General features: G+C 53.3%; 2 protein-coding genes across 2 annotated transcripts in view; both read left to right on the top strand.

Moving 5' to 3' along the window:
* The window catches only part of DHCR24 (24-dehydrocholesterol reductase), a 31,155-nt gene extending 27,458 nt beyond the window's left edge, over window positions 1–3,697 (top strand). The window contains exon 9 of the mRNA XM_075556695.1: window positions 1,096–3,697. Within this exon, the coding sequence (XP_075412810.1) occupies window positions 1,096–1,249 (154 nt within the window). The 3' untranslated portion in view covers window positions 1,250–3,697. The remainder of the gene's footprint in view (window positions 1–1,095) is intronic.
* Window positions 3,273–23,798, top strand: LOC142428395 (tyrosine-protein kinase receptor Tie-1-like). Its single transcript, XM_075533301.1, is given in 23 exon segments — window positions 3,273–3,294; window positions 10,328–10,483; window positions 10,636–10,767; window positions 10,925–11,065; window positions 11,263–11,391; window positions 12,163–12,308; window positions 12,528–12,672; window positions 12,841–12,849; window positions 13,978–14,127; window positions 14,299–14,436; window positions 14,559–14,722; window positions 14,724–14,856; window positions 15,341–15,631; window positions 15,995–16,185; window positions 19,127–19,337; window positions 19,509–19,595; window positions 19,598–19,618; window positions 19,839–20,029; window positions 21,214–21,327; window positions 21,444–21,514; window positions 22,791–22,969; window positions 23,025–23,143; window positions 23,727–23,798. Coding segments are annotated over 23 exon segments (3,012 nt in total).
* Window positions 23,799–27,875: the final 4,077 nt, after the last annotated feature.

Here is a 27,875-nt window from a genome sequence, read left to right as displayed (position 1 = left end):
AGGGACCCTGTGGTTGGGGCCATCTCTGGACCATCAAGCACACTGAATGGTGGCGTTAGCTGCCACTGAGCAGGCCTCTGCACGTCAGAGCAGAGTGTTGTCCAGCCCTGCTCCAGCCTCTTGCTCGGATGTAGAGTGGACCGCAGTCATCTGTTAGATTTTCATTAGCTGATTTGCAGAATCATCAGGTTTTTTTCCCTCGTCCCTGAGTCTGGAAGCTCTGCTAATATCTGTTCAACATCGCAGCAGTGCATAAGCCCCCCTGACAGGCAGGTGGGGAGGGACATGTGATGCACTGGCCCGAACCAACCCCAACTCTCCTGCAGGGAAGGTGAGCCTCCTACACGGCGCCACCACTGCCCCTTCCTCCTCCTGGCTCCCCTTGCCCAGGTCCCCACCAGCACCCCTCACCTGCTCAAGGTCGAAACTCAGGAGTGAGTCCCCCCAGGTCTGCCCCAAGGAGTAGATGCTGCATTTAGATGTATCTGGGGGCCACTGCCTGCTGAGCCCCGCTCAGACTGAGTACTGCTCGGGAGCAGCGAGGACGTGCACAATGTGGGCGAACCTCAAAATAGCTGTGCTGAGCGGAAGAAACCGGGCCAAAAAAAGAGTACCTGCTGTGTGATTCCATTTTTACAACACCCTATAAAATGCAAATGAGTCCCCAGTCACAGAAAGCAGAGCCTGCTCCGCTCAGGGTGGCCAAGGCAGCGATGACGAGGGAGCGGGTGGACGGTCGGGATAGTCAAGAGGCTCATTCTGTAGACTGTGGCAATGGGCTCTTGGGTGTATATATGTGTGCCACTTACTGCGCATCAAGACAAAAACACCCGCCTCCACTTGAGGCGGTGTGCAGAGCAGGTCAAGCAGGCTGAGTTCCATGCAGGGTACCACGGCTAAGCTACTTCAACCCAAGCACTGTTTCCCCATCTGCAACACGGGGGCCAGCATGCCTGCCCTACCTTCCTCCCAACAAAGCCTCCCCAGGGGCCCCCTGGCGGTGCCCAGGGTAGGGCAGATGAGGTGTCTCCCCCATGCCCCCCTGCACTGCTGACCCCACTTCCCGTGCCCTCACCCTCTTGCCCACCACTGCAGATTCCAGATGCTTTATGCCGACTGCTACATGAACCGGGAGGAGTTCTGGGAGATGTTTGACGGCTCCCTCTACCACAAGCTTCGGGAGCAGCTCAGCTGCCAGGACGCCTTCCCCGAGGTCTACGACAAGATCTGCAAGTCCGCCAGGCACTGAGCCGCAGCCCCCACAGGAAGGCTACGTGTGGGCGGGTCCAGTCCCCCGGAACCGGTTCAGCTGCTCTCCAGCACCACGCTTTCCGACAGACAGAAGCCCCTCCGACATCCCCACCCACGTGGCCCCAGGGCTTCCTCCCTGCTCCTGGGGGGCAGCCTCGTGAAGGGGAAAGAACCTGGGATCCGGAATCAGACAGGCATGCCTCCAGCTCCCAGTTTAGCCACTCATGAGCTCAACCACTCTGGGCAAGTCACTTAAACCCTCTGAGCCCATTTCTTCATCTGCCCAAAGGGGATAGTAACGCCCACCCAGCTCACTGTCAACCCCTGTTCCCTCGCAGGGCTGGGTGCAGGGTCCTGTTATTGCTTCCTGCTCCACAGCACGTCGGACTACACAGTCCAGAAGGCTCCGCGTCAGGCGGCCTGAGCACAGACTTGGTGGAAACGATGAAGGGGCTGCCCTGGAGTTGTACTGCCACTGCCTCGGTCAGCAGGCGCCTTCTGGGGAGAAGGGAAAGGCCTCGGGAGGGTGACAGGTGAAGCGGGTCGACCCAACAGGTGCTGTGCCAAAGCCAGGTCCCATTCCAAAGTTCTCCCTGCTCTCCTTGGGGATATCCTGCCCCCTCCACCCCTCTCCGCGCGAAGGCTTGCAGGCCCACCCCCAGCAAGTGCTGAGCCCCTCCGAGAGGACCGTATCATTAGAGAGGACATGTCAAGTCTGAGGGCATGCCCAGCCCAGGTCTGGGACGTCCAGGTGGAGAGAATAGTTGCCATCTGAATTTGATGCCAGGTACTGGGCCCCCAGCTCCCTTGACTCTCCAACTCTGCAGGTCTCCTGTCCCCAGGACCCCCTGAGTCGCAGTGGGGCACTTCCATGCCACTCTGGCCTGGGAGCAGGGGTGGACCATACCAAGTCGGAAAATGGGGTCTGCCATTGCTGCTGTGTGAGGCATCTCACTGGCAGGTCGAAGAGAAAGAGCACCATGGATTTTTTATTTCTCCACCCACTTGTCTCATTTCTTTTCTGTCCTTTTCTTCTATCACCCCAGCTATAGTTAATTTCAGTGCCTTACAAATCCTCAGCTCAGAGAGAAGTCCACTCCAGTTTCCTTCTCCTGGAACCTCCCCCACTGCTTGCTAAAGCATGGCCGCTCCTTCTCACCAGCTGCACAGCCTCGGCACGGGGCCGCAGAAGGGGAGGTGGTTCTGTGAGCTTGCGTAGGCCAGGAGCCTGGGGATCTGCGTTTTCATCCTTGCTCTTTGTCAATGAGCTGTGCAAGCCTGGGCTGGTCACCCGCGCTTCTGAGCCATGCTCACATCTGTCACAGAGGTGGTGGCAAGTCCTTTCTGCTGAGAACCCCATAACTGCAAAGCCCCTTGCAAAGGACACGGAGACTTACATGAGCCAGGTAGACACTAAAGGGGTCCCGTTTCACTTCCAGAAAGGGGCATTCAGGTCTTGCAGGGGAGTGTCAGTGCCACTGCAGGTTCCCAGAATCTTCCAGCCGTGGCTTGCCTGAAGGACACTCACCCTGTCCACCGAGGGCTTGGTGCACTCTGCAGAGTGGCCCCATGAGTACTGGGAGCGTCCCGGAGCTGAGAGGCACAGGAATCTATCTCCCTCTCACCCATTTGGCCTTTGGAGGAGCCCAGAAGACAGGAAGTAAAAAAAAAAAAAAAAAAAAGGCAACCTCATTCTCTAGCTTGTATGCAAAGCACGGGAATCCTAGTATTAGCCCTCCTAGTGGATCCATGTGCTTCCTCGCTGGTGCAAACTGAGATGATTCTACGTGCTGTAGAGGAATGGTTTCCACCAGCTAGACGAACTGACGGCCAGGTCCACAGTCCCCCGGGGAGCCACTCCATAAGCCTCTGCGTGTGGGCAGAGATGCCAGCAGCCTCCGTCAATGCTCAGTCCCATAAACCAAAACCTGTTCTCTGCAGACCTTACCCAGAACCCTGGGGCTGGGAAGGGGGGATGTCTGGGCACCAGACCAGCCTCACGTTGATGGTTTGCTCCAGCGATGTCCCACCCTTCCCAGCATGGTAAGCAGAGTTCCCAGCTTCATGCACCCCAACCCTGTTACTTGTAGGGGTGGTGGTCTAAGGTGGAGGGACACGGTTCTAGGGGAGTGCCTGTGGGAAGAAGAGGAAGCCTCTGCCCCCACCCCCACACAAGAACCCCCGGTTTCTAAACTGCATGAAGGTTTTCTGTAAAATCAGAATTGTGACCAGTTTCTTTGGTTGGACGGATGAGTCATTGCTCGGGTATCACTGCAGGAGTGGGTGTGGCTGTGTCTGCCGTGGGAATCGATCGTTTCCTTGGGCAAGAAGACTAAGGAGAAGGGCGTTAGTAGCCGTGGCCACAGACACTGCCTACCATCCAGAACACTGGGCGTCCCCGCAGCTGTGGACACTGCTCCAGAAAAATAAAAGGATGACCTGGGAACCAGCCTCTGTCTTGCTGGGTAGTGTGTCTAGTGGGGCCTACAGGATGTGGAGTCACGGGGTTCAAGGACACTGCCACTGGCTTGACCTGGTTTCCTCTGAAAGGCCCAAAGACAATGTGAGGAAAGCCTCTTAGGGTTCTGAGGTGAGGGGGACGTGTCCCATTTTGAATTGTTATCACTGTTACATGGTGATCCGGCTTAGGTGTTCATAAGAACCCAGTTGCCACTGAATCCGTTTTGACTTTTAAACAATAAGACTGGCCGTGCGATTCTTGATTAGAGGGAGGGGCGTTTACATATAGACAATCCATTTCGAGAGCCTGCACATGTCGAGTTGGCCCATAAGAAGCTGACACCAAGGGGCAGCCTTAAGCATCACGACACAGGATACATCCAAGGATCAAAAGCCATTTTAAGGTGGCCATCATTTTGCTTTTTCTGAAATTAATTTATGTAACACCCTTTTACCATAGCGTATAAGGTTAAGAGTGATTGTAAGCTTAATTAAACCATACTGCTCTTTAGGTTCTATACGCTAGGATTTTCCCACTGCCATATTTTCCAGGCTAGCTTCATAATTTTGATCAATAATTTCAGTAACAATTTGAACCCCTTGAGAGTTGAGGTTAGATTTAACTAATGGCAGCCCTACTGTTGACTCTGGGACTAACTGTACGTCTGTGCTGGTAGGATCTTCGTACCACTGAGTGATACATTTATATGTCCCTTTGGACTGAAAATTCGCTCTTTGAGGTACATTGGGTGGGACTCTATGCAAGCCGCACTCCCCGTTTCCTGTTGGGTGGCGCTGATTTTTGAATGACACTGGCTTGCCCAGCGGCTCCCTTTTATACAGTGCATGCAGCCTCCATCCAGTGACCCTGGGCCATTCCCAGTCACGTGCTGTGAGGGGCATTGGCAGCATTCTCTCTGGAAATGTCCCACTTACCTGCAGTTAAAACATTCCCTTTGGTTTAGCATCCTTTGCCATAGCAGCAGCTGGAAGGTCTGCCTTGAAGGTTTCAGACCCAATTCATCTGCAAATCTTAATATAGTCAGACTGCCCTACTTTACTGCACACACAGATTGCAGCTTGCGAGCGGGGCTGGCCTTAGAAGCTAAAGTCTGCAGCAGGCTTTGAGCTACTTTATTGACAGTTTTATGGCTGCTTCCTACAAACAAGACACAGATTCTACATGCATCGTCGTTCTGCGGCTGTGTTGCAGTGGAATGGACCGTCTTTCTCCTGCTGGCACTATCTGTTCCCAAGCTCTGAAGCAAATATCACATATCTGTGAAAGTCCTTGCCCATTAATTTTCAATTGGGCTTCAATGATAATAAAATCTCTGTTCCCTAATGACAGTTCTATCTATAGGCACACCCTGTTCTGTATTTCTGCAAGCTCATATTTTGGCTCCCTCCACCAGGTTCTGTGTTGTAAGGAAGCTGATGGAGAAAGGCAAGCTTTTGCTAACGATTTCCAATCAGCAGGCAGGAAACAGCCTCCGACATGGACCTGATCATACCAGTTCCAGAATGGTAGTCTACTCCATAGTTTCTAACTGCTGCCTTTGTCTTTCTTAATGTCTTGGAAAGCATTACAATGACATTCCCCAAATCCTTGTGGGTTGTGAGCATAGGGAGGTCTTTCACAGGAAGAGCCTGTCTGGTCTCCAGTTGGGTAACCTCCACCCCTCCCAACTGGTGGGAGCCCCAGCATTGCCAAATTACCAACCAGTGCAGCACACACCCACTGCCTGCCCAGATCTATCAGAATAAAACAATCAGAGTGAAGCAAAGATGCAATCAACCAATGACCAAATTAATGTCGGAATACCTCGAAGAGCAGGAATCTCCCAGATGACGCAGCAAAGGGTCGGAAACATCTGGAGAAAGCTATGGCAATGGAACTACTCAATAAGGATTTCAAAAGACTTACACTAGGATGAGTCCCAAAGTCTCATTGCTGAGTCAAAGAAACATATTAAACACGAATATTAAATCTGAAGCTATTGCTTCTCAACATCCTCCTAGGTCTATACACTTCTGAAGCCAGTGTTCCGTCTCTACCCCTTCCCTACGGGGTTCTGCCTGTGTTGGTTTACGACCACAGCAAAAGGGCAGTCTGGCCAGCCTTGAAGTACTCAATGTACGGTCCTTTTCAATGTTCCCTCCCCCCAAAATCTGGAGGGGCAAGATCAGGGTTGTAGGTTGTAGGGGATAAGGCTTCCCAGTACATTCTCCAAAGGCAGCCCTTAATCCCCTCGAAGAATAAGCAGATGCACTGTGATACAAAAAAATATTCCCTCCCATTTCCTTCTTCCTGAACCTTGTCCTCAAAGGCTCCCATGCTCTTTGTACATCCAAGAAACCCTCCCAAGACCACCTCTTTGGAACTCCCCACCCCCACCCCAAACAGTCACTGGAGCCTTATGAGCTGACTTCTCTGCCTTGAATTTAATTGGTGCAGAAGGCCCACTCAAAATTCACTATTTGGATTGGACTTATTTTTTTTAACATTTTATTAGGGGCTCATACGACTCATCACAATCCATACATATACATACATCAGTTGTATAAAGCACATCTGTACATTCCCTGCCCCAATCATTCTCAAAGCATTTGCTCTCCACTTAAGCCCTTTGCATCAGGTCCTCGTTTTATTTCCCCTCCCTCCCTGATCCCCCCTCCCTCATGAGCCCTTGATAATATAGATTATTATTTTGTCATATCTTGCCCTATCCGGCGTCTCCCTTCACCCCCTTCTCTGTTGTCTGTCCCCCAGGGAGGAGGTCACATTAGATCCTTGTAATCGGTTCCCCCTTTCCAACCCACTCACCCTCCACTCTCCCGGTATCGCCCCTCACCCCCCTGGTCCTGAAGGGATCATCCACCCTGGATTCCCTGTGCCTCCAGCTACTATATACACCAGTGTACAACCTCTGCTCTATCCAGTCTTGCAAGGTAGAATTCGGATCATAGTAGTTGGGGCGGGGGGGGGGGCGGGTATGAAGCATCCAGGATCTGGGGGAAAGCTGTATTCTTCATCGATGCTACATCGCACCCTGACTGACTCATCTCCTCCCCTAGACCCCTCTGTGAGGGGATCTCCAGTGGCCAACAAATGGGCTTTGGGTCTCCACTCTGCACCTCCCCCTTCATTCACTATAGTATTTTTTTTTATGATGCCTTATACCTGATCCCTTTGGCACCTCGTGATCGCACAGGCTGGTGTGCTTCTTCCATGTGGGCTTTGTTGCTTCTGAGCTAGATGGCCGCTTGTTCACCTTCAAGACTTTAAGACCACAGACACTATCTCTTTTGATAACCGGGCACCATCAGCTTTGTTCGCCACATTTGCTTAAGCACCCGTTTGTCTTCGGCGATCGTATCATGGAGGTGTGCAGCCAATGCTATGATTTTTTGTTCTTTGATGCCTGATAACTGATCCCTTTGGGACCACATGATCACACAGGCTGGTGTGTTCTTCCATGTGGGCTTTGTTGCTTCTGAGCTAGATGACCGCTTGTTTATCTTCAAGCCTTTAAGACCCCAGACACTATCTCTTTTGATAGCCAGGCACCATCAGCTTTCTTCACCACATTTACTTGTTCACCCGCTTTGGCTTCAGCAGTTGTGTCGGGAGGGTGAGCATCATAGAGTGCCAATTTAATAGAAGAAAGTATTCACGCATTGAGGGAGTGCTTGAGTAGAGGCCCAAGGTCCTTCCGCCACCTTAATACTAAACCTATAAATATAGACACATAGATCTATTTCCCCATCCTCATATATATATTTGCATGTACATGTCTTTGTCTAGACCTCTATAAATGCCCTTTGCCTCCTAGCTCTTTCCTCTATTTCCCTTGACTTTCCTGCTGCCCCACTATCATGCTCCGTCCCCACCTGGGTTATAGCTATACCTCTTCTTTACGTAATCTTACCCTTGATCATTCCCTACCAGCCCTGCCACTTCCCCCTCACCACCAATTTGGATCCCATGTTGTTCCCTTGTCCCTGGCTTTGTTAACACCACTTCCTTATCCCCCACCTCCCTCTATCCCAAGTCCCCTGGGAACTGTCAGTCCCGTTGCTTTTCCTCCAGATAGTTCATCCAGCCTGTCTTATTTAGACAGACCTGTGGAGATAATAACATGCACAAAAACAAGGAGGCACAGGTGGAAGGCACAGACCAAGACCCATTCCAGACTTGCTCAGCACAGGACCCAGGCCAGAGCCAACTTGGTTTCAGCTCCACAGTTACCAGGCTGCAGAACCAGCCTCTTCCACCTTTAAGCCAACCACACCAGTCGTGTTTGTTTGTTTGGAGCCTTGTGGTTATAGGGAGGGATCCCTACAGGAGGCTTCTTTCCTGTGCTGGCTTTCCTAACCTGCATCCTCCTGCAGGAAGGGACACAGGGAGGAGAGCCCCCCCCCTCCCCCCCCCCTTGGCAACATTTACAAAGTCGTTTTTTAAAGACCAGTCTGGAAAGGGGCCTGACAAGGAAGCATAGCTCATTCTTTCCGAAAGCTGGGCTGAAGAGGGAGCGGGGAGGAGGCCCGACAATGGCTTCTGTTTTTGTTTTTGCAAGGTGAAGAGGTTTGAGTGACGGGGCCAGTGTGCAAAGTGGAGAGAGAGGAAGGGAGAGGACAGGAGAAATAAATTCATGGACACTCATATATGTGTAAAGAGAACTTCATATCAAAGAGCAATTATACATCAAGAAAATATCCCAGCCCCGTCCAGATCAAGTCCATACATATGTCTGTTATTAGCCCATGTCCAAGACCGGTCTATAAATTCCTCTTCAGACTCATGCAACACATGCAATGATGCCAAATGCAGGAAGGCCACAGGCCAGTGGGTGGGAAATCTTGTGGATCCAGTAGTGGTGGAAGCATCTCAGCGCTGGTGTGGGTCTCCCGGTGCCTCCTCCAGTCCAGGGCTCTGGTTCCATCAGCATAGCTCCATGTGTCTTATCTGGAATGTCGAAGCAGAGAGTGTATCTGGCCTCCAGTGAGCTATTTATCTCCTTCTCGCCTCCAAATCAGATCATCAAGCTGTGACCCGATCGACAGGCTAGACTCCACCCCTTTGCAAGTTGACAGGAGTTTATGTAACTGCCACACCATGACAGCGATATGCAGCCTGCTGACAGCCTGTGGCACCTCCCTTCTACCCAGGCCTGCCTTCCACCCTGACCCTGTCGGGCCCTCTGACCACCCTATAGCCTCACAGATTCCTGCCTCAGTCCTAGACCCACAGCTCTCGGTTGCCTCTTTCTCCCTTGACCTCTTGAGTTAGGAAGGTCTTTCCCTTGAGTCTAAGGGGTTTGCCTCCTGAGCTTTCCCAAAACAAACTCACTGCTATCCAGTCGCTGCCGACTCACAGTGTCCCTATAGGACAAGGTCGAACTGCCGCTGTGGGTTTCTGAGACTGTGACTTTGCTCCTAGCCGCCTAAAATGATCAGAGATGTGGACTGAGTCAGGTAGACCTGAACTCCCCAGAGCAGTGGTTCTCAACCTTCCAATGCCACAAGCGACCCTTTCATACAGTTCCTCCGGTGGTGGTGACCCCCAACCATAAAATTAATTTTGTTGCTACTTCATCGCTGTCATCTTGCTACTGTTATGAATCGGGCGACCCCTGTGAAAGGGCCATTCGTCCCCCGAGGGGTCGCGACCCACAGGTTGAGAACCATTGCCCTAGGGTCTCTGCTCACTCCTGAACACCTCAAGAAGGGGTGGAGGCACGAGCAGGATATTCTTCTAATGCCAGTCCTGAAGCCTTCCCAGAGTCATGCCTCCTGAACTGTGCCCAGGAGGAGTGGGACTGGCCAGGCAAATTCGGAGAGAAGCACTTTGCAGGAGGAGCGATCAACAAGAGCACAGGCCCGGTGTGCCTGGGAGAAACAAGCAGTTGGGGATTGCGGGATGGACGCTGGGAGCCAGTCAGGGTGTGGCTAAGCACTTTTCACTTTGTCCTGAGGGCAGTGGAGAACTTTTAAAGGGAGTCTGAAAGAACAAACAAACCATCAAGCCATCAAGTTGATACCAGCTCATGATGACCCTTTAGGACAGGGTAGAACCGCCCTTGTGAATTTCCGAGAGTGTAACTCTTTCTGGGAGTAGAAAGCCCTGTCTTTCTCCCTCAGAGACTGATGGTTTCGAACTCTTGAATATGTGGATCACAGCCCAGTGCGTCACCGTGACTAGGGCTCCTCTTAGAGAGCTTGAGCGGGAGGGGCAGACCAACCTGTTGTAGGTAATCGCACTGTTGAGTGTGCGACAGAGGCAAAGGGGAAGACGGCGGGAGGCGGGGGCGTGACTGCAAAGCTGTCGGAGGCGTGAGTCAGGGTGGTGGCCGAGGACATGGCGAGAAACGGACTGGCTTGGGAGATGAGGAGAGATGGAAGGGACAGGACAGAGCAGTCTGGTGGAGAGTGAAGACAATCTTACCAGCTTTCTGGTTTGGCAGCTGGGCACTGGGTGGGTGTCTTCCCCAAGGTATGCGCCAAGGCAGGGCTGCACGGATGTGCTTCGTGCTTGGACCGAGGGAGGTAATTCCAGTTCTCATGTCGTGCTGAGGCTCCCGTTCATCGCATCCCCCCCCCCCCGCCCCCGCAGGATCCTACTTCTATACTCTGGTCTGGCATGAGGGCCAGGACGGGCAGTTCCTGTTGCAGCTCCCAAACGTGCAGCCATCCTCCAGTGCTATCTACAGTGCCAGCTACCTGGAAACCAGCCCCCTGGACAGCGCCTTCTTTCGGCTCCTCGTGCGGGGTCAGGAACACAGGGCAGAGGTTGTGGGTGGTTGGGAGGCTGGGGACCGAGGGGTTCTTGCTGTGGGCCCCCTGAGTCCTCAGAGCTACCTCAGTCCTCAGCTGCAGTGAGGAGGTGGGTGGAGGCCAGCAGCTGAAGGCAATTTCCTCCAGGCTGCGGGGCTGGGCGCTGGGGGCCAGGCTGTACCAAGGAATGCCCAGGCTGCCTGCACGGGGGTGTCTGCCACGACCAGGATGGCGAGTGTGTGTGCCCTCCTGGATTCACCGGCACCCGCTGTGAGCAGGGTAAGGAGAATGGCTGGTGCCTGTGAGGAGGGGTGGTTACCCAACTGAAAGGAGATCCTACAGCTGGGGAGGAAGAGCTTTCAGAACAAGGGTGTGAGGTAGGGATTGAGTTCTAAGTGCTAGCAGAGGTCTAATCCCTGCATGCCCTCTTGTCCAGCCTGCAGAGAGGGTCGCTTTGGGCAGAGCTGCCAGGAGCAGTGCCCTAGCACCTCTGGCTGCCAGGGCCTTGCCTTCTGCCTCCCAGACCCTTACGGATGTTCCTGTGGATCCGGCTGGAGAGGAAGCCAGTGCCAGGAGGGTATGCACTAACTCACCCAACGATGCTCCCTGACCACAAGCTTCACCCTGATCCTCACTGATACCAAGCCCTCCACCATCTCCGGCTCCCCGTACCTAGGTCCCTTCTGCACCCAGCCTGTCGTTGACCAGGCCCCATCTGTTTCCGGCCCTGGCCCTTGACCTGGGCTTCTCTAACCATACCTCTTCTGTTTCTAGCCTGTGCCCCTGGTCATTTGGGGGCTGATTGTCGCCTCCAGTGCCAGTGTCAGAATGGTGGCACCTGTGACCAGTTCAGTGGCTGTGTCTGCCCCTTGGGGTGGCATGGAGTGCACTGTGAGAAGTCAGGTATGAGCAGAGCCTTTGAGATCCCTCAAGATCGCTCAGCCTGGACCAGGCATTTCTAGAAGCAACGAGTCTCCCCCCGCACCATCCCCCTCACACCCCCCGGAGCTCATGGACTGGTAGGAGTTCTCCCCGCTCTACAGCAGGGTGTGGGGAGCCCACAGGAGCATCTGGCCAGTCGCAGAGGGTCAGGACAGGCTTTGGGGAGGAGGTAACCACTGAGATGGGAGATGATCGACAAGGGCAAATAGCTGGGGAAAGAGCATGGCCTGGGACCCAGCGGGGCAGAACTGAAGCTGGGCACCCAGCCCATGCAGTCCGGGAGGCCGGAGCAGTGGTCAGAAGAGGCCCAGTCACGAGGCTCTGCGTTGAGCATTTTGGCATCGAGGGGGCCTTCTTGAAGGGCTCTAAGGTAGTCTGATGAGGGGTATTTGGGTTTTAGAAAGACCCCCTAGTTGCTGGCTGAGTAGCAGCGGGACCCTTGAGAATGTGTGGCAGGGCACCGGAAGCGTCTTCATGCTTGTTTTGCATGTTTGGGCTGTGAGGACGGCGAGGGTCCCGATCCCAGCTATTAGAGGAGAGTAGAAAAGGGGAGCGGGAGGATCAGAAGCGGAGCATGAGGGGCTGGAGGAATCATGTAGCACTCTGAGGCTGAGTGACGCTACCGAGGACAGTGCCCCCACTATGAAGCAGGGCTCCAGGACAGACGGCACAGGGGGGGCCCCATGTCTGCCCCTGGGAGGACTCTGGGATGGGTGTCCTCTCTCTCCCCAGACCGGATCCCCCAGATCCTGGATATGGCCTCGGAACTGGAGTTCAACTTGGAGGCGATGCCCCGGATCAACTGTGCCGCTGCAGGGAACCCTTTCCCCGTGCAGGCCAGCATGGAGCTGCGCAAGTCCGACGGCACAGTGCTGCTGGTCAGTTCCGATGGTGCCCCCCACCCCACCCCGCACGCCTGCGAGCTGCACAGGGACTCCCACAGAGCTCTCTGCCCACGAGCCGGAGTCCGGCTCAAACTGGGTCTGGTTGGTTGGTGAGCGGCTGCTCCAGAACACATGAACAGTTCAGACAGACACACATGTATGTCACGTGAGTCATTCTCTGTGATACATCCCCTTCCCCTGTGTCTCCCTTAGTCCATCAAGGCCATCGTGGAGCCAGATCGGACCACGGCTGAGTTTGAAGTGCCCCGCTTGATTCTTGGGGACAGTGGGCTTGGGGAGTGCCGGGTAACCACAGCTGGTGGCCAAGACAGCCGACGCTTCAGGGTCAACGTCAAAGGTAAGTGGTGTCCTGGGACCATGGGGGGCAGACAGCAGGCACATTGAGCATTACAGCAAGAAGGGCAAGAGCGACTGAGCACAGCACAGCACTAGAGGGAAAAGGAGGCTCGTGGTCACTCAGAGGGCTGGGCTGGGCTGGGCAATGCCAGGCTGAAGCACAGTGCAGTCCCACCTAGCAAGGACCTCCTATGCCCCATGCTTTGAAGAGACTCTCCAGCCTCACCTCCCTGCCTGCCCATCATGGCCCTCCCCGCCCCCCACCCCCACCCCTATGATCCATACACACACACACACACACACACACACACACAGCATCCTTCCTTTGGGATGCTACTTCCTCCCGAGTCATGTCGCAGGGGCACGTACTGCTAAGACAAGGGGGCACACGGGGGCTGTGGAGCACAGAAGGTGAGCTGCTTGGCTTTGAGAGATCAGGAAGACTTCTCAGAGGAGATGGGGCTTACAGGCAGGAGCCTCAAGAATGTGGGCAGGACAGTCAGCTGCCCTCTCTCCCAGTCAGGGGATCCCAGGCCTTCTTCAGCACTATCAGCCTTGGTTCTTCTGACGGACCCTTGGCTCTGCTCTGCCTCTGCTCCTGCCCAAGCCCACTGACCCTCTTTGTTCTTCTCACTGTCACTCGACTCTCACTTGCTTCCCACCGCCCTGTCCTTCACCCCCATCTGGAAATGTGGACACAGGCCCTCACCTTCATCCTTCCGCTTCTCGTTCACCCCGGACTTTGGACTCAGACCATCTAGCTCCGTTCGCCCTACAAATACCTAGCTCCAGCATCGGGAGCACGTTACTTAACCCCAGTCAGCTTGGTTCTCCCACCGTAAAACAAGAGCGATACTAGCGTCTCTTGATGAGGTTGAGATGAAGATTAAATTTAGGTGGTTCATGTAAGCATTTAGCACAGTGCCTGCCACTAAATAAATATCGATAATTATGATTATTATAATATTTAAAATGCCATCTAGTCCCAGATTTCACCCATGTCCTGGCAACTCCCAGATCTGAACTGTAGCCTGGACCTTCTCCTGAGCTCTAGCCCCGAGTGTGTGTGTGTGTGTGTGTGTGTGTGTGTGTGTGTGTGTGTCGGGGGGGTCCTCTGTGTAGTGGGGCAACTTCTGTGGAGAGCTAGTATGTGGTATAGGGGCCCACTTTATACCCAACCTCCTCCAGGACACCTAACCCCTCACCTGAGCCATAGGCACCAAGGACTCAGCATCATCCAAACTGGACCGTTATCTCCCTCCAAATCAGTACCTCCTCATGACAGACTTGCTTCTACCTGACACAGCCCCTCAGCCTGCTCCTCAGCTCCTGGCCAAGCAGAGCCTCCAGCTTGTGGTCTCCCCTCTGGTCCAAATCTCCAGGGATGGGCCCATCTCCTCTGTCTGCCTGTACTACCAGCCCCAGCACAGCACCCTGGCCTGGTCTGCCATCGTGGGTAAGTGAGCCAGCCGATGGCTGGGAACTGGGCGGTGGGGGTCGGGGGGAGGAGGGGGCTGAGGCAGGACAGGAGTGCTCAGCAGAAAGTGGGGTGGGGGCGATGAAAAGAGAAGGGGCTGGAGGGAGAATGGTGGGTCTGAATAACAGACACTGCACACACCACCCCCAGTGGATCCCAGTGAGAATGTGACCTTAGTGAACCTGAGACCCAAGACAGGATACAACGTCCGTGTGCAACTGAGCCAGCCAGGGGAAGGCGGGGAGGGGGCCTGGGGGCCTGCCACCCTCATGACCACAGACTGTCCTGGTAAGAGGCCCTTCCTGTCTCCTGCGGGTGCCGGGCTCTCTCCTTCCCTGTCTGCCGGGGGTCATTGTCCTGCCCAGCCCCACACACTGACTGGACCATCCTGACCTTGACTCTGACTCCAGAGCCCTCGGTACAGCCAAGGCTGGAAGGTTGGCGTGTGGAGGGCCCAGACCAGCTGCGCGTGAGTTGGTCCTTACCCGCGGTGCCTGGGCCACTGTTGGGCGATGGCTTCCTGCTGCGCCTGTGGGATGGGGCACGGGGACATGAGCGCCGGGAGAACGTCTCATTCCCCCCAGGCCCGCAGTGCACTCCTGGCTGGCCTCACGCCTGGCACCCACTACCAGCTGGATGTGCGGCTCTACCACTGCACCCTCCTGGGCCCCGCTTTGCCTCCTGCACGTGTGATTTTGCCCCCCAGTGGTATGCTCTGGGAAGGGGGGTGGGAGGCTCAGGATACGGGGAGGACACAGGGTACACATGAGACTTGAGGACCTGGGGAGGTGAAGGGAGACCGGATTGACATATGAACACGAGGCACATGGGAGAGCTTGGGAGGACATGGGCTCTAGGGAAGACACCGGGCACTGGGGAATGGCCAGACATGCCAGAAGGCCGCATGTCACTAGGAGCACATGAGACGTAGGACACAGCAGCAAGGTGGAGAGAACCTAGGCTCTTGGGTGAATTTCGGACACTAAGAGGAGTTGGGGTGCAGGAAGGGAAGCAGAAGCTCAGGGGTTGAGGCGGCCTTGGGGATGGAGAATAATAATTCAGCCAGAAGGGAAGGATTTGGGAGTTCAGGGCTCCCATTCTGGGGCATACAAAGCAGGCGATACCACTAGAGTGGATCTGTCTGACCTCATAGCTACATAGCTTTGCCCCATGTGAACTCCCATCTCCCTAGGTCCTTCCGCCCCCCGACACCTCCGTGCCCAGGCCCTCTCAGACTCCGAGATCCAGCTGATGTGGCAGCCCCCAGAGAGCCCATCTGGACCTATATCCAAGTATATTGTGGAGGTACAAGTGGCTGGGGGCTCAGGAGACCCACTCTGGATGGATGTGGACAGGCTAGAGGAGACAAGCACCATTGTCCGTGACCTCAATGCCAGCACGTGCTACCTCTTCCATGTTTGGGCCAGTGTCCAGGGTCCTGGTGACTGGAGCAATGTGGTAGAGGAGTCCACACTGGGCAATGGTGAGAGGGCAGGGCCCCAGAGCTTCCTGGGTCTCAATACACTCTTCTTCCTCTGACTCCCCTACTTCTGACCTAGGGCACCCCACACCTCTCCTTTCAAGTGGCCCAACCCCAGTGTCAGGGACTCTGATCCCTCCCTTCTGTGATCCACTGTATAGTACTGGGATCAGCATGCCATCCAGTGACCACTGGACGAAGGCTCGGCATCCCTGGCCCATCCCTCCATGTGGCTCAAATCATCTCTCCAACCCCGGTTCAGCGATCGCTGACTTGTCTCTCTGAACCCATGGTGGGTGTCCTCTGACTTCCATGACCCAGGCATCCCCATGACCTGCCCCCTCCCTCCCCCACTGCTGTGTCCAGGGCTGCAGAGTGAGGGCCCAATCCAAGAGAGCCGGGCCGCTGAAGAGAGCCTGGATCGACAGCTGATACTGGCCGTGGTGGGCTCCATGTCTGCCACCTGCCTCACCATCCTGGCCACCCTCTTAGCCCTGGTCTGCATCCGCAGAAGCTGCCTGCATCGGAGACGTACCTTCACCTACCAATCAGGATCGGTCAGTGACTGTACCGACCCCAGGGTACAGGTGCTCCCTCCTCTTCGGAACCGGGGACTGTCTCATCTTGTCTCATCTTCCCAGCTTTCCCCCACCCCTCCCCCACTGGTCCTACCTCCGCTGAAGTCTTCCCCACTGTGGTCGCTATGGTGTGGATGCTGCTCCTCAGACCTTGTGCATCCACCTGTTCATGTTCCTACCTATGAACTGACACCTCCGAGATGGTGCAGAATCACATGAATACCGACCGCAACAAAGCAAGCCACACCTTTTTGCTTCCCAGTGCATGTGAAAGTTACCTTTATCTGTACGATGGTCTAGTAAGTGAGCAATCACGTGATGTAAAAGCTTGAAACGTGATGAGAATGACCAACATGTGAAAGGATGTGAGGACATGCTGTTGGGGGGGGGGGGTGAATGGTGCAAATAGTTTTGCTTGAGGAAGGATTGCCACAAACCCTCCATTCGTACAAATGCAGTATCGATGCGTGTGTGTGTGTGTGTGTGTGTGTGTGTGTGTAGAGAGAGGGGTGTGGGGTGCGCACAAGACTGTCAACAGCACTCAAGGGGGCAAATAGACTTTCTTTCTCTCAGAGTAGGCTCACGTGTAACAGTGAGGTACTTAATCTGCCTCATGCAAAATAACTCCAGTACAGCCCTAGTTCACCATGGCCGGTTCTGGGGTTGAACTCCACCAATTCAGGATTCTCCCGGCCTCCTCCTGCTCTCCAGGGATGGTCAAATCTAGGCAGCACCCTGATATCAGGGAGGGGCCCCTGTGGTTCACTGTGGTTCACTGTGACTACTTCAGGGGCCAACCTCCATCGCCACAGATCTCTCTAACCGATGTCTTCAGCCCTGCTACGGTCTTTGTTAGCAGAAGGGCCTCCTTTGGGAGAGACTCGGGAATTCTGGGTGTCCCAGTCCCCTGCAAAGAACAATAAATCATGACCCGCAGATCCTTGACCACAATCCTTCCTACTGTTTCCACTATCCAGAGCTTATGGTCTCAGCTATCACTCTTTGAGGAAAGAAACATAAGCCTCCTGATCCATTTTTCTGAACTTGGGGTCCTTCTTTGTCCAGAAGAGCTGCCCTGGTGGTGCAGTGGGCTATGAGTTGGGCTGTTAATCACAAGGTCAGCAGTTCAAAACCAAGAGGCGCTTCTCAAGAGAAAAAGGAGACTTTCTACTCTTGGGCAGAGTTACAGTGTCAGAACCCACAGGGCCGGTTCTCCTCTGTCCTATAGGGTTGCTGTGAGTTGGGGGTGGGGGGGTCCATGTCCTGGCAGCCCTCAGGCTAGCACTGGAGCTATGGCTCCTCACGCACCTGGCATGGTCTCCATGTTGTCCCATCCTTCCATCGCTTTGTCACGCCCTGGTCCAATCTTCTGAGATTCTGCTCACTGTTGTCATTTGTGGTCTGAACTCTGTTCTTGGTCTGCGGGGCCCATGCTCTGTGTGTTGATTTAGAGCCAAGTTTTGATATTTAAAAACAAAACAACGTACTTCTTTCTTAAGGGCTGACTCTTGTAATAGAAAGCCCAGTGTCCAAGCCTATTATCTCTGCCATGCCTTTGGAGGGGAACAAAAATGCATTCAGAGGTTCAATGGGCTCCTCTGTTGCGGGCTGTGCTCTCCCCGCCTCTGAGGTCAGTGCACACAGAAAGACAGCGCTGCTGCTGTCCAGGGGGAGGGCAGAGGCCGTGGGTATGGAAGGAAGGAGGTGAGAAAGCAGCTCTTTCCATAACCAAATACACGTCTGCTCCGTGTGCCAGCAAGGAGTCTTGGTGGCCTAGTGGTGACGAGTTAGGTCGTCACCACCAGCAGCCTCGGAGGGACAAAGATGAGACTTTCTACTCCCATAAGGAGTTATAGTCTCGGGAGGGCAGTTCCACCCTGTCCTATAGGGTCACTATGAGGCGACTCAGTGACAGCGGGTTTGTTTGGACATGTGTGTAGGCATGTGAGTGTGTGTGCCATGTGTGAGTGAGCATATGTAGCTCCTGTTGATACCCCGTGTGTCCATGCACATGTCCTTGATGCTTGGGTGTCCTTATGCATGTACCTCCGTACTCATATGCAGACCTAAGCATGTGCCCACTGACATAGGGTGTCAACACAGAAACATGCATGCGCGTTCTGGTGTGTGCCTCAGCTGTCCATGTTTCACGAGGATCCTCGTGACGCCGATCTTCAGCACTCACTAGTCCAGCTGGGCTTCTGTTCACGTAGGGAGTCCCAGCACAAGGTCTCTCCTGACCCTCTGCCAGTTCTCATACTGGCAGCTCCCTTGGTCCTGTCCTGCCACCAGCCCTGCTCCAGCCCCCCGCCCCGGTCCCGGCTCAGTAGAGGAAAGTGGATGTTCCTCTTCACTCGAGACCCCCCACCTTGTCTGTCTATATTCTGGTCCCACCGTGGTCTTACCATTATGAACAGATGCCAAGAGAGTGAGCAAAGAAGAAAGCTCCTCTACTGACTCCCAGCCACTTGAGCTTAGCGTGTAGTAGGTGCTCAAGAAAGTCTGGAGCTACCTAGAGGCAAAAAGCCTAGCTGTGGGCTGCATAGTCATGGGGAGCCCACCCTTTCCCTTCACGGTCCACTCCAGCTCCTTTCTGCTGTGTCAGGACGGTCTTCCTTCTGCGGCTCACATCCTGGTTCCTAGCAACAGCCCTGTTCTCCCTTCCAGAATCCCATACACTGCATCTCCAGGCTGCCGAGGCTGCCTCTCTCTCCTTGGACATCTGTCCACACAACAGTCCACCGAGGGCCCAGCTTCTCATTGTGCGTCCTCTCTCTATATGCCTGTCCCGGGCTGACCACTGTCTTGGGTGCCCGTACGTATCTGACCTGGGGAACCTCCCTTTGTGTGCCTGTCTCTGGTTCTTTCTGTCCCGTGTCTCTTGCCTGGACTGTCTGCCTACTTGTCCCATCTTGTGAAGGGCAAGGAGACCATCCTACAGTTCAGCTCGGGGACCTTGACACTGACCCGGAGGCCAAAACCGCAGCCTGAGCCCCTGAGCTACCCCGGGCTGGAGTGGGAAGACATCACCTTTGAGGACCTCATTGGGGAAGAGAACTTCGGTCAGGTCATCCGGGCCATGATCAAGAAGGATGGGCTCAAGATGAACGCAGCCATCAAGATGCTGAAAGGTTCTCTGCACATGCCCCTGGCCTCAGCCCTGCCTCTCCTCTCTGTTCCGGACAGCAAGGCCCAGCCCCACCCCCGACTCCCTTCAGAAAGCCATCTAAGACCCCAGCACCAGCCTCTGTCCTAACCCCAGAGTTATTGCTAGAGAGAGTGATCATGGATTCTTTACACAGAATATGCGTCTGAAAACGACCATCGTGACTTTGCGGGGGAACTGGAAGTTCTGTGCAAATTGGGGCATCACCACGACATCATCAACCTATTGGGGCCTGTGAGAACCGAGGTGAGCACCCCCAATTCATCCCTGACCCCCTTCTCCACAACCCCCGACTATCAACCATTACCTGGGCCACCACAGTAGCTTCCTGGGAGCTGCAGGCAGCTCGTACATCTCTACTGATTCCCCTTCCTGCTTCAGACTCGAGGTCTGTTTTACTTAACACCTGTTCCCAGCCTCGGTTCCCTACGTGTAAGTCACCACCAGGTGCCTCCTCGTCCTCCAGGTTACTTGTATATCGCCATTGAATATGCCCCCTATGGGAACCTGCTGGATTTCCTACGGAAGAGCCGGGTCCTCGAGACTGACCCAGTGTTTGCCCGGGAGCACGGGACAGCCTCGACTCTCAGTTCCCGGCAGCTGCTGCGTTTCGCCAGCGACGCTGCCAACGGCATGCAGTATCTGAGCGAGAAGCAGGTGTGCGTGCGTGGGGGTGCCTGGGAGTGGGGAGTGGGCGGCAGGAACAAGGGTACGATGTGAGGATTGAGGAGCAGAGAGCACGCGGCCCCAGGCCCCTGGCCCGAGTGAATGGGTGAGCACAAGGGTAGTAGGGGGCACGCAGGAGGAGGAACAGGTCTGGACCAGGGGTGGATTCTGCAATAAACAAAGTAGGCATGGCTCACTCGTGCTTACTTACCAATCTGTAGCACACAGTTAGACACATGGATTCCACGACTCTGTTCACTAGGGATTAGCAGGTTCATGCAAATTAAGCCTGTGCTTACCTTATGTACTGGTGGGTCCTCTGCCCCTCTCAGGACCTATACATTTGAGAAGAGACTTTGATTCTGGAGGAAGGTGCTATAGGCTTGGGGTTGGGGTGAAGGATAGGCAGTAGAATCTTTGATGAAGTGGAAAATGTGAAACTGTTCCCTGCGGACCAATAGGAAAGCACTAGTAAGCCCATGAGTACCTTGCCTATTGGGCACCCCAACACTATCCAGAGGATGCGTTTGAAGCAGCCGAGGAACATCTGGGTGGAAGTGGGGAGTGAGCTCGTGTAGATGCTAGCTTCAGATTCACGAGAGGTCTGGGCTGGAGACCCAGCTCGGGAAGTTGCCGCCCCACAGACATGAGTCCCTAGGGAAGGCATGAATGGGATCCGGCTGGCAGAGTAAAAAGAGCAGAGGACAGAAGGTGGAGTCCGTGCGAGGACCCCTACGTGACTGAGAGGGGCGAAGAGGCAACAAGAGGAGGAGCGCGTGAGGCGGGAAAGGGGCTATGAGACAGCCGTGTCTGCATGTCCTCGCTGGCAGGGGCCCAGGAGCCTCTGCAGGAGGGTGTTCATGGAAAGAGGCCTCTGATGAGGAGAGGGGGCTGAGGAACATGAAAGAGAAGGTGCAATAGGATCCCCCAGGAAAGACCCACCATTGTCCCAGGAAGAGGGACCCAGCCCAGGTCACGGAGAGAAGGAATGACAGGTGTTTAGGCAGGATTCAGCTATTCCGAGCGTGAGGCCTGCGTGAGTGGGAAGGAGAGTCAGGGCTGCTAAAGGCACCAAAGACGCCCATGAAGATTGTCCGTGAGGCCAGGCCCCTCCCTCGCCCCGGCATCCTGAGCTCCCACATCCCCGTTTTCCCTGACTTCCAGCGTCGCCACAGTCCATTCACAGGGACCTGGCTGCCCGAAATGTGCTGGTTGGAGAGAACCTGGCCTCCAAGATCGCAGACTTCGGCCCGTCTCGGGGTGAGGAGGTTTATGTGAAGAAAACAATGGTAAGACTCATTCAACCCTCCCCTCAGGGTCTGCGCATGGTTCTGTCCCCCACGCTCATGAGCCCCCGACAGACTCCTCCTCGCCACCCGATCCATCAAACCTACTCTCTCTTTAGGGACGTCTCCCGGTGCGCTGGATGGCCATCGAGTCTCTGAACTACAGTGTCTACACCACCAAGAGCGATGTGTGAGTGGGAGGTGGGGTGGGAAGAGTTCGGGAGAGGCTTCCAAGGATAAGATGCATTACAGGAATGTGTCAGGAACTTGGGAGCCCTGGGGTGAGCTCCAGGGAAACGCAGGTAAGGGCTGTATGTCTCCTGAGCAGACTTTGGGGGTAACTAGCATCTTAGTGGGAGTGTAAGAGGCTGGCTGGGAGTACGTTTTTTTCCTGGAGGATGTTTTGGGATAGGACTGGGGCAGAGGTAGTTTAGGGAATACTTGTGTAAGGGATGGGGGAATGCCTAGGAGAGGTTTCAGAATGCTGGTAGGCAATGCTCCTGGTCTCCAATACTAGGAGAGACCACGTAAGGAATGCTCTCACCTTCCTCTCTGAGGGGCAAAGTCATCCTCTCGGGACCACCCAGATGCCCGTTGTGAGCCCTCTGCCCCAGATGACCATCTCGACTGAGTCTTAACTGCCAGCCTATCAGCCTGCCTCCAGAGATGCTCTGCCTCTACTCCAGTCCCTTACACCTGACCTAGTCTGCTCCCTGGCCACCACTCCGACCCCTCTGAATACCAAACCCCTCCTCCCTGCATCTGCTCCTACACTCCCGAGATTCCTTCCACGAGCTGGGTCTGACCCAGACCTATAGGAATACGGTTACATTGTGAAAGGCAGTTAAGAGCAAAGGCATTGGAGCCAGACTGCCTGAGTTTGAATCCCTGTTCTGTCTCTGTGGCCTTGAATGAGCTAGTTAGCCTCTCAGTAGCTCAGTCTCCATCTATGAAAATAATAGCACCTATGTCATGGGGTTGGTGTGGGAGCTAGATGAATTAACATATATCAATACTCAGGGACAATCCCCTAGTAAACTCACTCACCCACTTCCACCGAGTCCATTCCAACTTGCTTCTCAAGGACCTTATATTTGTCCTATAACAACCCTATAGGACAAAGCAGCACCAACCTGGAGGGTTTGAGACCAAGTCTTTACAGGAGGAGAAAGCCTCATCTTTCTCCCTTAGAGTGGCTGGTGGTTTTGAACCACTGATGCTGAGGTGAGCAGCCCAATGTGCAACCACTAAGCCACAAGGGTTCCTAGCCCATTGGAAGTGCTCAATAACAGTGCTACCTGTCATGACATTGAACCTGGGAGGGGCTGTGAAGGAGCTTTTATGAAGTAGAGGCATCAGCGAGCCACGGTCAGATCCTTGTAGAGTGGGCACATGCAGGGACCAAGAGCAAGTGCATCTCCGGGATTGATAGACACTGATCGGCTGAGCCCTAGGTGTCCTTTCAGTTGGTCCTTTGGTGTCCTCCTCTGGGAGATTGTGAGCCTTGGTGAATCCCTGACCTTCCTCCCCCACAGGGCTCCCTACCCCTTCCCTGCTCCCACGCCTCACCCCCGGCCCCCGTGGCCAGGGCTGGGAGAGTTTTGCGCCCTCCTGCAGGGGGCACGCCGAACTGCGATGATGAAGTGTGAGTCACTCAGCCTTGCAGGAGACCCCGTCTCTGTCGGGACCCTTCGTCCCAGTAACACCCCGTCTGCATCAGCACGAGCTGATGCGTCAGTGCTGGCGGGACCGGCCATATGAGCGACCCCCCTTCACCCAGATTGCGCTGCAGCTGGCTCGCATGCTGGAAGCCCGAAAGGTGAGGAAACTGGGGGGCGGGGAGGGGGGTGACTATTGGACTTTACCAAGCTCACAGGGATAATACACTCCCGTGGGAACCAAACGGCAATAGCTGCCATACCCCCTGCCCCCCCCTCCCCGACCCTGCCTGCCCAGACGCCCTCAGCTAGAGCGACTGCCGCAGCCAGCCTGGGCCCCAACGACAGTGCCCGTGCCAACAGAACCCCCACACCCTTCTAAACTCTTCCAAGGTCCTTGTGTAGCTTCAGCTGTCAGTCCCCCCCCCTCCCCCTGCCCGCCTACACTAGGTTCCAGTCTGCCTGCCTGTCCTCATCTACTGGCCATCAGCCCATTCTCACATAGGGCTCTGCCTCTCAGCTGGCACAGAGCTAACCAAATAGACGCATCCATGAAAAAGCCATGATCTATATGCCAAAGGCCCCTCACTTGAGTCCTCCGCCTACAGTCTGCTATCAGCCTTCCCTTGCCCCTGGGACCGTCTGGAACCTCCAGAACAAAGGAACGGTCTGTGGAAATGCCTAATGCCTGGAAGTCAAAGACTTCGGGCCAGATGGCCCACTAAAGCTTGATCCGATCTCCAGGCCTATGTGAACATGGCGCTGTTTGAGAACTTCACTTACGCGGGCATTGATGCCACCGCCGAGGAAGCCTGAGCCGCCACTCAAGCAGACCCTGACTCTGCTGGCCGGAGCAGCCTCTCCTCGCCCTCCTGCCGCTACTGAACCTGGTAACCACCTGCCTGAGCTGCCTCAAGAGATTTTGGTTTTTCAAAGAAGAATGGGAGGATCCTCTGGTGAGGGCAAGTTGGGGCCCCGTCCTTCACAATGGCTACCGCTCCCTCCTGCGGCCGTTCTGACAGCCACCGTTCACAACCTTCTTTCTAGTTCCGCCATTCCACACGTGCGCCCCTCTCCTGCTGCTGCCCGTACCCCCCCCCCAGTTCCGCTCCTCTACCCTCACGAGCACCCCACTAGCATGCCCTGTGCCGCTGCTGCACACTCCGTGCTTTGCCTTCTGAAAAAAATAAATAAATGCTTTGACAAGGTCCATCCAATGCCTATCTTTTATGCTGGTCTAGCCAGAGAAAAAATAAACACAAAGAGAAATAACAACACTCTCCCGAGCTACACTAAAACCCTGTGCGGGGAGGCCTCTTCTAATGGGGAAAGTTCTTTTTGAATATGTCTGACGGATGCCTTTATAATGTTCTTTTCTCAACAGTGTCTTAAATTCCATACCACTGGCTAAATTAATGAGACGCTCAGTAGAATTGCTTTATGTCCCATGGGGATGATTTGCATTATTAAGTGACAGTGCTAGCTCTGAAGCCAACTGGGGACATAAATAAACCATAGATGCACGATTGTGCTTTAGGCTTTTACGTAATCACAGCCCTAAGCCAAGAACAGTTCATTCTTATGATGTGGCATTACTTGATACTCACCCTTGTGAAGAAATCCGATATGGGTGCGACAGCAAAGTGTGGTAAAGAAGCTATCAGAAAGAATAGTGTCTGGGGTCTTAAAGACTCGTCTTTCTTTTGGTATTGATTGACCTCATTGGTTGTTAGGCCCACCTGTGTGATGTCATTTGCTGGTACCTAAAGTGGGTTTGTCCAAGGTATTGGTTGTACCTGGGCCTAGCGGGCTTGTCAAGGCTTGTCTTAAAAGAGGTAACCATCTAAGTGAGACGTTAACTAAGTCCACATGGAACCAGCACACCAGCCTGTGTTATCCAGGGATCACAAATAATAAAATCCAAATCCAGAGGAGGGAACCATAACAGAGCTTAAAATTCTGAATACCCCATTTGCAGAAGACTATGAATGACAGAAGGAGACCAAAAGTCATTTGCTGGGTCCCCACAAAGACTAACCCTCTGGTGAATCCCTTCTGACCACAGTCCAGAGACGTGAACAGCCTTGCCATCAGACAGAGACCATTGGAAAGCCGATTACGTGAGATGTAGTTAAAATCATTTGATCTCCTTGACCCTTTACAAAATGTTTGGTTTTTAATATTTTCTGTCTTTTCTATGGAAGTTTTTCTGTGTGTTATTTTGTAACTTGTTGGTTTTTGTTTATTTATTTATTTATTGTTTTTGTTTTGTTTGATTTTCTGTATATGAAATCCAGGAGAGGCAAATCTATAGAAACAGCAACTGGATTAATAATTACCTAGGGGCACTTTTTTTTTAAACAAAGATGGCACCAAGGGCAAAAAAGGAAGCTCTGCCTCTCCCAAAACTGAGGTCAAATGAAAGGCATTATAGGTCAAGAAAGTTGTGCTGAAAAGTATCCCCAGGAGGAAAAATGGAGATCTGTATGTCACCCACCTTTCAGTTGCCCAAGGCACTCAGAATGAGAAGGCAGCCCAAATACCCTCAGAAGAGAACCCCCTGGAGAAACAATCCTGATCATGATGCCATCATCAATTCCCCCTGACCATGGAGTCCACCATGAAGAAGATCAAGGACAACAACATGCTGTGTTCATTGTGCATGTCAAGGTCAACAACCGCCAGACCAAACAGACGGTGAAGAAGCTCTACAGCACTGACGTGGCCAAAGTCAACACCTTGACAAGGTACATTGTGGACTGGTTCTTGACTATGACACTTTATATGTTAAGTCTTAAGGTAGCAGATGGACATTGGGCCTCTACTCAAGGACTCCCTCAATGCAAGGACACTTGTTCTAATAACCTGGCATTCCATGATGCTCACCTTCCTGACACAATTACTGAAGACAAAGCGGGTGCATAAGTAAATGTGGTGAAGAAAGCTGATGGTGCCCAACTATCAAAAGATATAGTATTTGGGGTCTGAAAGGCTTGAAGATAAACAAGCAGTCATCTAACTGAGAAGCAACAAAGCCCAAATGGAAGAAGCACACAAGTCTGTGCAATCATGAGGTGTTGATGGGATCAGGTATCAGGCATCAAAGACCCAGAACAAAAAATCCTATCAATGTGAATGCGTGGGAGAGCAGAGTAGAGACCCAAAGCCCATCTGTAGATGCCCCCTTACAGAAGGGTCACAAGGAAGAGATAAGTCAGTTGGGGTGCAGTATAGCAACAATGAAACAAATAATTTTCCTCTAGTTCTTTAATGCTTCCTTCCCCTCACTATCATGACCCCAATTCTACCTGACAAATCCGGCTAGACTAGAGCATGTGCACGCGTACAGATAAGAACTGCAAACACAGGGAATCCAGGACAGATAAACCCCTCAGTGCCAATAATGAGAGTAGTAATACCAGGAGGGGAAGGGGAAGGTGTGGGGAAAAAGGGGAAACTAATCACAGTGATTTACATATAACCCCCTCCCAGGGGGGCAAACAACAGAAAGTGGGTGAAGGAAGACGTCAGACAGTGTAAGACATGAAAAAATAATAATAATGTATACATTATCAAGGGTTCATGAGGGAGGAAATGGGGGTGGGGTGGGGTGGAGGAAATGAGGAGCCACTTCCAAAGGCTAAAGTAGAAAGAAAATGTGTTGAGAATGATGATGGCCACAAATGTACAAATGTGTTTGACACAATGGATGGATATATGGATTGTGATAAGAGCTGTACGAGCCCCCAGTAAAATATTTTTTAAAAAACTTAGAATAAATAAATCAAATGAAAGTTCATTTCGGAACCACATTCACAGCAGGTATATTGGCAGGTCCTTATGTGGGATTATCAGGATGTTCCTGCTACAGACCAATATAAACAAAGTTGTCCCTGAGTGGTAACAGATATGTAAACAAACAAGACAATAGGGTGCTAAGAAAGCTGTGGGAGAGGTGGCCTGGGGAGCACCTAGAAACGACAGGGAGTTAGGCAAGCTTTCCCAAAGATGATGACGAATAAATCTAGGCCATGAAGAAGAAGTAGGCGTTAACCAGAAGAAGATTCTGGCAGTGTAAACAGACCTAGGACACCTGGTGCATTCCGGAGCTGCAAAGAGTTGCGTGTGGCTGGAACAAAAGAAGAATTGAGCTCTACAGGTGCATGGAGCACAGAGAGGTGGCCGAGTCCAGGCTATGCTGCGCCTCATAGGCAGCATTAAGGATGTGGATCTTTATCTTAAGAACAGAGAATAGCCACAGAAGAGCTGTAAGCAAGACTGTCATGGTCAGATGAGCGTTTTGGGTTTTTTTTATTAATCATTTTACTAAGGGGGAGCTCTTACAGACCTTATAACAATCCATCATTCAATTGTATTAAGCACACCTGTGCACAGGTTTCCATCAACATTTCCAAGTCATTTTCTTTCTACTTCAACCCTTGGTATAGCTCCTCTTGTTTCCCCTCCCCCTGCCACCCGCCCTACCCTCGTGAATCCTTGATCAATGAGGTAGTTAGTTTTTTTGTGCCAATCTGGCTGATAAACACATGTGGGATTAATTGAAGGGCAGAGGGATAAATGGCTCAGTGAGCCTCGCCTTTCTCGTTCTTGGGTCTCTTACTTTGTGATGATCAGACCAGAGTGCAGCTGCCTTAGCCAGTTCTCTGCTTCAGCTGGCAAGGCTTACTTCCTGCAAGACATCCCCAAGGAGAAGCCGCATGGACCTACCCCAATGCAGCCCTGGGTGCTGGAGCAGCCGTGTGGAGACCCCTGCCAGCACTGAGATGCTTACACATTCACTGACTCAGCTTTCCTCCTGCAGTCAGCATCATTGCGTCTGTTTTGTGAGATGGAGGAGGACTTTGTGGATTGGTGTCGGACATATGGGCTAAT

Source organism: Tenrec ecaudatus, chromosome 1, assembly GCF_050624435.1.
Source record: "Tenrec ecaudatus isolate mTenEca1 chromosome 1, mTenEca1.hap1, whole genome shotgun sequence".
In the NCBI taxonomy this organism is placed as follows: Eukaryota; Metazoa; Chordata; class Mammalia; order Afrosoricida; family Tenrecidae; genus Tenrec; species Tenrec ecaudatus.
The sequence above is the reverse complement of the archived record's forward strand: the minus strand, read 5'-3'. Positions and strand labels throughout refer to the sequence as shown.